The 10,352-nt window shown below is 40.7% G+C and overlaps 1 protein-coding gene across 1 annotated transcript; it reads right to left on the bottom strand.

The window, feature by feature from the left end:
- Positions 1–276: 276 nt before the first annotated feature.
- LOC111901410 (probable prolyl 4-hydroxylase 6) lies at positions 277–2,198 on the bottom strand. Its single transcript, XM_023897257.2, has 7 exons — positions 2,107–2,198; positions 1,935–2,024; positions 1,804–1,861; positions 1,594–1,698; positions 1,267–1,500; positions 928–991; positions 277–575 (listed from the first exon to the last, which is right to left on the bottom strand). The coding sequence occupies exons 1-7, from the start codon at positions 2,196–2,198 to the stop codon at positions 277–279; spliced, it is 942 nt and encodes a 313-aa protein (XP_023753025.1).
- Between the last annotated feature and the right edge of the window lie 8,154 nt (positions 2,199–10,352).

Below are 10,352 nucleotides of genomic sequence, written 5' to 3'. Positions count from 1 at the left end.
CGAATCGAGCCGACCCGAATCTGGCGATGCTCGGGCTCGACTCGGCTCATTTTCAACCTACCTAAACCCGAAATACCTAATTAACACCCTGAAATTTTAATAAATACATAATGAGTATTTATTCACTATAAGGCTAAAAGGAACATGGTAAAAAGAACTAGCCTATATTTAAATGGGTATTTATTTTCACATATCCCTTAAACTTTTATCACACACATTAACTCCCTTTACACCCAAATTGCCACACAATGATAAACACACAAGAAATTTTATCTACTAACATACTTTGCAACTCTTCCTACAATATCCGGAACCTTCCGAAGATCCAATCATATATTCACGATGCGTCTTACATTCGCCAGCAGCCGCCCACTTGGCGCAGTTCTCATGTTCATCCGTACAGGCATCACTCACGTTATCCTCAGACTTGTCAAAGTTCCTGACATGGATCCACTTTGTTGCTGACCATTTCTCGCCTTCTATCACGGGGCAACTCCCGTGTAAGCTTAATACATCGATTGTAGCATTAGGATAAAGACTAAAGAACAACAATGCATCCCCTTTCTCCGGTTTCACTGCAAATAAACATTTCTTATAAACATGTGGATACCTCTATTTCCAAAATGTGTTTTAAATTCATGAAGACAAAACTTTATAGATAAATGTGTTAGGGTGAGAACAATACTAAGATGAATGACCTCCTGAAAAGTCTTTATGTTGGGTTGTCCAGAGTTGACAATATTTTGGTACGTGGGTCTGACGTATTGTAATAATAGGTTGTGGGTCCCGTATGGATAGTTGATTTGGAGGTTATTGGGTTGGTTTGTAAATTTGAATATGGGGCGTTATGTATATAATTAATGTGTTTTGATTTCAAATTTAAATTATGTGTTTTTATTAGAACTTTCAAGGGATAGAAAAAATTACCAGCATAACCTCTTTTCGCACATTCAGACCAATCTCCATTCGCTTTCGGTTGAGATTCTTTTATCTACAAAGTTCGCAAACAAATGTAGCGGAGAGTATAAAATCTATTGGGTGGTTTGGGGTTGCAAATCTAGAAATCATCTTTTGGAGGGTGGAAATTATGTAATGTATGATTTTATGCTAAACTTTTTTAAGGGTTTAAAACAATATATAAAATGTACATTCATTTATTTTTTTATTCTATTATTTTACTTTCATTTCTTCCTACCAACATTATATTTTGAAAAACCTACCCAATTTTAACAAAGTAATTTAAATAGAAACCAAAAACATTCATACCTCTGACCTTGGAAAGACAGTCTCACCACCCTTGCGTACATTAGAAAGATACATAAGAACAGTGGCAACCCTGTGGCCTCCCTTTACTTGGTTGACTTTATCATGGAAGTAATCCCAATGTGGCTCATATTTTTGACCATATTCATAATGCAATACTTGCATAGCTTCTCCATTTTCAACAGGAAGAAATGTCCACGCAGAAATCCTTGATTCAATTCCAGCAACAATTTTATCCTTCAAATCAAAGATCAAACATTATATCGTTCATAATCCTTCATTAATTTTCCATATATTTAGGTTTAATTATGAACAGGTGAATCAGTTTACCTGAGATTTCCTAAGAAACATGCCTGAACTAGTTCTGATCTCGCTTGCTACACTCTCTCCAGATTCATTATCGGCAACCTTGGACAATTCCAGCTTATCCTTCGCCTGATTATCCAAATTCATGTGAATGTCATGATATCAACTTTTATAGTAGAAAATTCCCAGATCATGAATGAATTTGAAAGAGTGAGAGTAGAAATGATTACGCACCAATTCAATGAGATGATCGCACTCTGCATCTGTTAAAAAGTTTCTATACAGAAACGCCCTGAACAGATTTCAGATTTTAAACTGATGTTCATGCAATCGCACAACCAAGAACATGAAGAGATGATTCAAACCTTGGACGCCATGAAATCTGGGTGACCCGAGTAGGATCAAAGGGGTGACCATAGGAATCACCATTTGGTAATCTGATAACCGACCCACGTCTGAAGAAACAAAAGTGAATTGGAATCCGATTAGAGAGTGAAATTAAGTTAATAGTATGAGAATTTGGATAAGAGGAGTCACATTTTGCGGGATCCTGAAGATTCGATGAAGAAATTGCGGAAGAACAGGATGGAACAGAGGAAGTACGGAATCAAGAAGACTCGAAAATCCATGAGGGGTCTTTGATAACTCTCAAAAACCCTTTTCGAGAATTATTAGAGGGAAAGAAGGGTTTATGAAATACTTTGGATGGAAAGTTGGCGACCATCTTTTTGATCTGAAAATGAAAAGAGCCAATTGGGGTAATCAAGAATGGTAGATATGGTGAATCTCTTTAAACGGGTCGGTCACGTTTCAATACTTCAAAGAGGGCGCTCTATTGCGGTCTTTGTTTTTGAATTTACATGAGTTTTAGCTCCAAAACTGAAACTTGAAAGAAAGAAACAAACAGTCAAATAAATTAACACGTCTTTTAATCTCTCACAAGTCGAATCAGCAACTAATATTTTCATGTTTATGTATTTTGGAAAAAAGATGAAAATGGAATAATCAACGATTATTCTAAAAAGCTATAGATTTATAGTCTAGTTTCATAGTTAGCTAAGGGGTGTTGATAATGGTACACATCACACCCAATTAGGTGGAGAGACTTATGATTTATAGAAATATAATTTACACATTACAACCTCAAAGAATTAAATACTATACATAAAGATAATCATGAGTAGCTGTTAAGTTTGTCTAATATCCTCCCTCAAGTGGAACGGTGGCGGACCAATACACAGCTTTTCTCGAAAGAACTCAAACTGATGACGTTGTAAACTCTTTGTAAAAATGTCGGCCATTTGAAGCTTGGTCGGAACAAACTTGGTGTGAAGTTTACCGGACGACACAAGTTCACGAATAAAGTGATAGTCAAGATCAATGTGCTTGGCACGTTTGTGAGAAACAGGATTTTGAGTGAGAAACAAGGCACTTTGATTATCGCTTAGCAATGTCGGACGGTCCGGTGGTAGCGCATGAAGTTCTTGCAACAAGTGAGTGATCCAAATAATTTCCGCGGCAGTGTTGGCCATTGCTCGATATTCAGATTCACAACTGGAGCGAGAGACAGTTGGTTGTTTCTTGGCACTCCAGGATACAAGATTGCCCCCGAGGAATATCGAGTAACCATAAGTGGAACGACGGGTCTCGAGGCAACGGGCCCAATCAGCATCAGAGTAGCCCACAAGCGTGGTATATGACGGTTTAGAAAAGGAGAGTCCGAAAGAAATCGTACCCTTGACATATCGCAGAAGCCGTTTAACTGCTTGATAATGCGGAATAGTAGGGGCTTGAAGGAATTGACTAACTTGATTGACTGCATACGAAATATCTGGACGAGTGATCGTCAAATACTGAAGAGCACCAACAAGGGATCGATAATGTGAGGGATCCGAGTAAGCATCACCACCGGTAACAAAGTTCGTGTTAGAGGCAAGAGGAGTTGAAACTGGTTTAGCATCGAGAAGACCTGCTCGATCAAGAATGTCATGAGCATACTTTGTTTGACTGAGAAATAGACCATTTGTGGTGTAAGTGGCTTCGATCCCAAGAAAATAATTTAAATGACCGAGGTCTTTGATCGCGAATTCGTGGTGCAAGCGATTGATGATGGAGCGAATAACCGTGTCATCATTTCCGGTCAAAATTAAATCGTCAACATAGACCAATAAATATAGCACACACGAGTCACGTTTGAACACAAACAGAGAAGGATCAGCCCGACTGCATACAAACCCAGTGCTAACCACAAATGTGCTTAGACGATGAAACCAAGCGCATGGGGCCTGTTTGAGACCGTAAAGAGCTTTATGTAGACGACATACATGACCGGGAAAACGAGAATCATGAAAACCCGGTGGTTGTTCCATGTAAACGGGATCAGCGAGGGTACCATGAAGGAAGGCGTTATTGACGTCGAGCTGATGAAGAGACCAACCATTAATGACGGCCAAAGATAAAACAACGCGCACCGTGGATGCTTTCACCACTGGACTAAAAGTATGCGAGTAATCAACACCTGGAAGTTGACTAAAACCTTGGGCAACTAGACGAGCTTTATAACGATCAATAGTGCCATCAGAATGATACTTAGTTCGAAACACCCACTTACAACCGACTACATTGCGATCCATAGGTCTAGGAACCAACGACCAATTATGATTTTTCCATAGAGCATTCATTTCAGCATTCATGGCAGTCATCCAGTGGGATTGCAAAGCGGCAGAAGAAAAGGTAGTCGGATCATGCTGAGCAAATAAGGCACGATATAAACCATGTTTAGTAGTGTGAGCAAGATCTACTCTGTGCTTTGGTTTGAAAATCCCGGCTTTGGCCCGTGTAACCATGCGATGGCTAATAGGTGGAGCCCGTGAAGGAGCAGCAGGAGGTGTATTTGTTTCAGTCTCATCAAACAAAACAGCAGGAGACGGGTTATCAGGTAAGAACGATGATGGAGCATCGGTGGGTGACCGAGTCTGATCAGGAGATTGGACCTGCTCCGAGGACTGGGCCTATTCGGGCGACTGACCCTCTTCTGTTGACTGGGATTGTTCTGGTGATTGGGCCTGCTCCGAGGATTGGGCTTGTTCAGGCGACTGAGCCTCGGTGACAGGAGCGGGATCATTGCAAAGCCCACAGCTAGTGAAAGGAGCAGTTGGCTGTTGCGGCGGGCTTGGAGCAGGAACCAATGGTAGACTAGAAAATGATGTATCGTCGAAAAAAGCAACTAGATGAAGATCATGAATAGAGGCCCGAGTTGAAGTGCTGCCAAAAGGAAAAAAGAGCTCATCAAACTTGGCATGCCAGGTAATAAACACACGAGAGGAGCCGGGATCAAGACATTCATATCCTTTGTATTGGTCACAATAGCCAAGAAAGATGCAAGGAAGGCTTCGTGGCGATAATTTGTGCTCCGCATAGTCTCTTAAGTAAGGGTAGACTTGACATCCAAATGGGCGAAAATGATCATAAGATGGAGCCCGAAGAAACAAAACCTCAAACAGGGATTTATTATTCAATACCCGAGTGGGAAGTCGGTTGATAATATGAACAGTTGAGCAAAAATCATGGACCCAATAAGAAGACGGAACATGCCCATTAAATAACATGGCAAGACCGGTTTCTATAATATGGCGGTGTTTACGCTCCACCCGACCATTTTGTTGTGGAGTGTCCGGACATGAAATACGGTGAAAAGTACCATTGTCTTCAAGCAAACGCCGTACATGATGATTCAAAAACTCTATGCCCCCGTCACTTTGAAAGACTTTAATTTTAGATGAAAATTGTGTTTGAACAAACTTAATGAAGGCCCCAAAAACGACATGGAAACCGGACTTGGTTTTGAGCGGATAGAACCACATAAAACGAGAAAAATCATCCACAAAAACAGCATAATAACGATAACCATCGATCGAAGTAACCGGGGATGCCCCCCACAAATCACAATGAATCAAGTCCAATACATTTAAAGCACATTTTTCATTAGGTTCAAAAGGTAAACGATGCGCCTTAGCAAGTTGGCAAGGTGTACAAACAACGGGTGATGGTAATATAGATGTCACTGAAACGTGACCTAATTTATTCATAAGAGAAAGGGTATCAAAAGAAACGTGGCCCAAGCGGGAATGCCAAAGCTCATAGGATGCTCTTAACTTCGAACAAGCAGCAGCCATCAATGTTGTCGGTTTAATGGATAGAACATATAATCCTTGCTCACATCGCCCCGTTGCTAGAACCTGCTTTGTTGCCCGATCCTGGATATAAAAATGAGGTTGGGAAAACAAAACATCGAGACTATTATCAGTAGTCAATTTACTAATGGACAATAAATTTTTGGTGATCATTGGGACAACGAGAACATCCCGCAATTTAATATTATTACGAATCATAGATTGACCAATATGAGATATGGGGAGAACATTACCATCCCCAAAAGCAACCTTAGAGTCCCTAACATAAGGCATAGGTTGAGAGACGGATGCCATGGAAGAAGCCATATGATCGGTGGCACCGGAGTCAACAAACCAGTCTGGGGCATTGGGTGTTACACGACATTGAGCATGAAAGGCTTTGGCTAAATCAACATTTGATCCGGGTTTATGAGTGGCATATGATGAGAGATGTGGGCATGCACTAGCATAGTGGCCATTGGTTCGGCATAATTGACAATGGGGAGGACGGTGCCCACGCCCACGACAACCCCGAAAAAAACGACCACCACGACCACCGCGAGATGTGGGGGGATGGGAGGTAGCAGAAAAGGCCACCGACGGGGAAGCAGTCCCATGTAGAGAGTGCAAAAATAACTCATGTGCCTCGGCTTGGGCAAGAAGATCTCGGAGAGTAGTGAGGGACCGAGAGGCCCGAATAGCGGTGGAAAAAGTCTCAAAAGTTGGACCAAGACCACACAAAAACCAATGTGTTTTGTCCGATTCATCAACAGGATGACCAAAAGAAGAAAGTTGATCACAAATGTTCTTGAATTTCCTTCCAAACTCAGCAACAGTGGAGGTTCCCTTGGAGAATTGGCGCAGTTGATCGCGGAGGTTCTGAATTCTTTCGACAGAGGAGTGGCTATAAGCCACCTCAAGCACAACCCAAATCTGTCGAGCCGTTGACAGGCCAATAATCTCGGAAGAAGCTTCTTCAGTTAAGGATGCATGGAGAAAAATAATTACTTGCTGATCAGCAGAGATCCATGCAGCAAATTCTAGGTTTGGCGAGGACTTGCCATCAGTGAGAACCACCGGATCAGGTGCGGGAAGAGACCCATCTACATGGCCCAACAGATTCTGATAGGTGAGGAGGGGAATCATTTGATTTTTCCATAAAAGATAATTGGTAGATGACAATTTGTTGGATATCAGATGAAGAACTGTGTTCATGGATAGGGTATGATCGTGAGAAGAAGAAGAAGCCATGGGAAGATTAGAGATGCAGAAAACTGAAAAGTATGGTAAAGAAAGAGAGAACGACAAGGAAGAGGAATAGAAAAAGGGTGGGATTAATTGGCTCTGATACCTTGATAATGGTACACATCACACCCACTTAGGTGGAGAGACTTATGATTTATAGAAATATAATTTACACATTACAACCTCAAAGAATTAAATACTATACATAAAGATAATCATGAGTAGCCTTTAAGTTTGTCTAATAGGTGTGTTTGGTTACAAAGGAATTGGTTCCGGTACGGTTCTAGGTACAGAAGCAGATAATTTGGTTTTGGAACCGTTCAGGATTGAAAATCTTTGATTTTGAACCGATTTCGGGTTTAAAACTGAAACCCGGGGCTGATTTTGGCACATAAAATATAAAAAGGGTTTGTTTGATACGTTTGTTTACATGCAGGGGGAGTTTTGTAACATTGTAATTCATTTACATGCAACTTCTATTTGCATGCATGGGGATTGTTTGGGACTTCATTTGTGTCATATATGTCGATATATTTGGGTAAATAAAGCGATTGATAGTGCAATCTGAATTCATATATAAAGTGTGTGACAACCCAAGTTGTCCCGTTACATTTCCCCGTTACCGTTAACGGAACATTCCACTGTATAAAAGTTCTGTTAATTAAAGGGCGTCAATTTAATAAACATTTCCATTTGATTACTTTTAACATGCCGTTAAGTCGTGATAAAAGGAAATAAAAACACAGGACACGCATTTTCATTCATTTGGAAAATGTCAAGTTTTATTATTACGACCACTAAATCGGGTGCGACCAAAAACCCCGTTTAACGGCAGTATCGGGTAAAATTCCACTGAGCCCCGACTGTGAAACCTATATATGGGTGAGTGGAGTCCATTGGAGACTTTTTACACTCTCTCTCTAGACCCGTTTTCGCCCCGAATTCGCAACCAAACGCTTCCATATTGTAAGTCCGCTTACCCTAGCTTATTCTAAACATATTGATTTATGTTTATAGCCCAGGAACATTCTAGGGCCGTAAACCCCTAAAAAGGTGCCAAACATGCCTTTAAACTTGTCCATAAGCTTGGAAATAATTAGGGGATATAGCCTAGGGGTGTTTAAACATTAAAATGCATGATTTTAGGACTTAAACAAGAGTTTACGGCCCAAGCACAAGCTTAGGCCGTACACTCCTCAAAATCTTGTATAAAGGTCCCAAAAACACTCCCAAACTCATCCTAGGGCTTATTACATAATTTAGGGACTTATCCTCTTGAGTTTAGACCCTTGAAACACTCCAAAATGATTTAAAGAAAGGAGTTTACGGCCCAGACAATGGTCAAGGCTATAAACACCCTAAATCATGCCCAAATGTTAGTTTTTGCCCCCCCCCCCCCCCCCCCCCACCCAAATGACCATAGGCTATTTCTATAAAATGCTAGGAAGGATTTAAGGGCTTAAACACAAGGAAAATGAGGGATTTCTTGGATTTTACGGCCCAAGCATTTATCTAGGCCGTAAACTCCCCAAAACCCCCCCTCAAATGTTGGTTTTAATCACCCAAAATAGCATCAAACATCATAGAAAAATCCTAGAAAGGCAATAGGGGCTTTAAACTTCCCAAAACTCTAAGGATTAGAGTTTACGGCCGTAAAATCCTTTGGGAGGGGTCCTTTGGCCGTAAACTCATGGAACACACCCTTAGAGGCCTCAAACCCACTCATGCCCTTTAGGAAAAGTGCTTGGAATAATTCTATGAACAAGCTAGAAGCATCAAACACCCAAGAAAATGACCTTGGGAGTTTACGGCCGTAAACTCCCTTAGGTTGGGCCGTAAACTCCTTGTTTGGTCCATGTTGATGCTTTAAACCCATTTACACACTTGATATTTGAGTTTAGCAAAGTTCCACAACTGATAAGAGACCCTTAGCACCCTTAAACGCTACCCGGGACCCCAAACACTCAACCAAAAGTGTTTTCCGCTCCTTTGAGTGTGTATAATTGTTTTATTAGTATATTATATGCTAATTGTATGTGAACATATGTTATCATATGTTAAAATAGGTCCTTGTGTGTGTTCAAGTCCTTGCGTGACCCCGAACGCCCAAACGACACCTTCGTCGGACCTACTTACACCAGGTTAGTTCATACCCCTGAATGAACCTTTTTAATGCTTTTAAATGTTTTCATAGGGGGGGATTACAAGTTAAACATGCCAGTTATCATGTCAATCACATGTGATTGATAACCCGCATGCACAAGATTTTACCACTGTACACCGTTTTACCGAGTAGGACATTGTAAATGGCTTTCAAAAAGGGTTTGTAAATTGTTCAAGTTCTTATTTTTATAGCTTATCAAAGATTCATTTTCAAACTGATTTATAAAAGATTTCTAAAGGTTTTCACACCTATTTATTCAAAGAATACAAATGCGATTTTCCTGAGTAATAAAGTTTTCAAAGGTTTTCATGAATACTTTTAATTGCTAATTACTGCTGCTTCGCTTATACTTATTTTATACTCCTACTCTGTAACGCTTATGCTTATACCTGAAGTCACTTATACCTGATGACGCTTATACTTATTCACCCTCTTACTTAGTAATACGAGTCTACTTCGCTTATACTTGAGATCGACTTTACTTCACTTATACTTGATATGCTCTTACTTCACTTGTGGTCATCTCCACTTCGCGATGCGCTTATACTTATTCGACACTTGTACTTCACTTGCGACCACTCTTACTTCACTTGATAGACACTCCTACTTCACGAGAATCACTTTTAGTTGATACCCACTCAAGCCTAGTTAGATGTATGTCTGTGCTTGTGTAGATGCATATAATTAATGGTTGAAGGACTTAGGAAGGTTTGTCCGCACTATTTCCTTTTCTTCATTGAGATGTGGTTTGGTGGGATCGGATATCTATCCGAAGGTCGTTTGATTCATTAGTTATATACTATGTATACAAGCTTAGACATACGGGTTACTTCATCCAATTCAGTTAAGAGTCTCTACCTCTATTTTATACTTTCATTAGAAACCCACTATTGGGAAGTCTCTACCTCTAGTTCAGCACTTTCATTAGAAACCCACTATTTGGGGATGCATCTTCAGGACACGGCCTTCTCCGTCGTCTAGTTGGTAACCGGAGTCTCCTGTAGGGAGAGCGGACATTGTGTGTATAGATCTATACGGGATTGACACTCCCGCACCCTGACTGCTAGCTACAGTCCACGGCTCACCAAGCCAAGGGGTGACAAATGTCACATTATATAGACGCTTGTAGGGCGTCTGGTACTCTAGTGTCGGTTAGTATGGTTACGAGTATCCCGGGTTACCTTATAACTCATGGCTTTAAG

Source organism: Lactuca sativa, chromosome 3 (genome assembly GCF_002870075.4).
Source record: "Lactuca sativa cultivar Salinas chromosome 3, Lsat_Salinas_v11, whole genome shotgun sequence".
Taxonomy (NCBI): Eukaryota; Viridiplantae; Streptophyta; class Magnoliopsida; order Asterales; family Asteraceae; genus Lactuca; species Lactuca sativa.
Note: the sequence above shows the minus strand (reverse complement) of the source record. Positions and strands in the feature narration are given on the sequence as shown.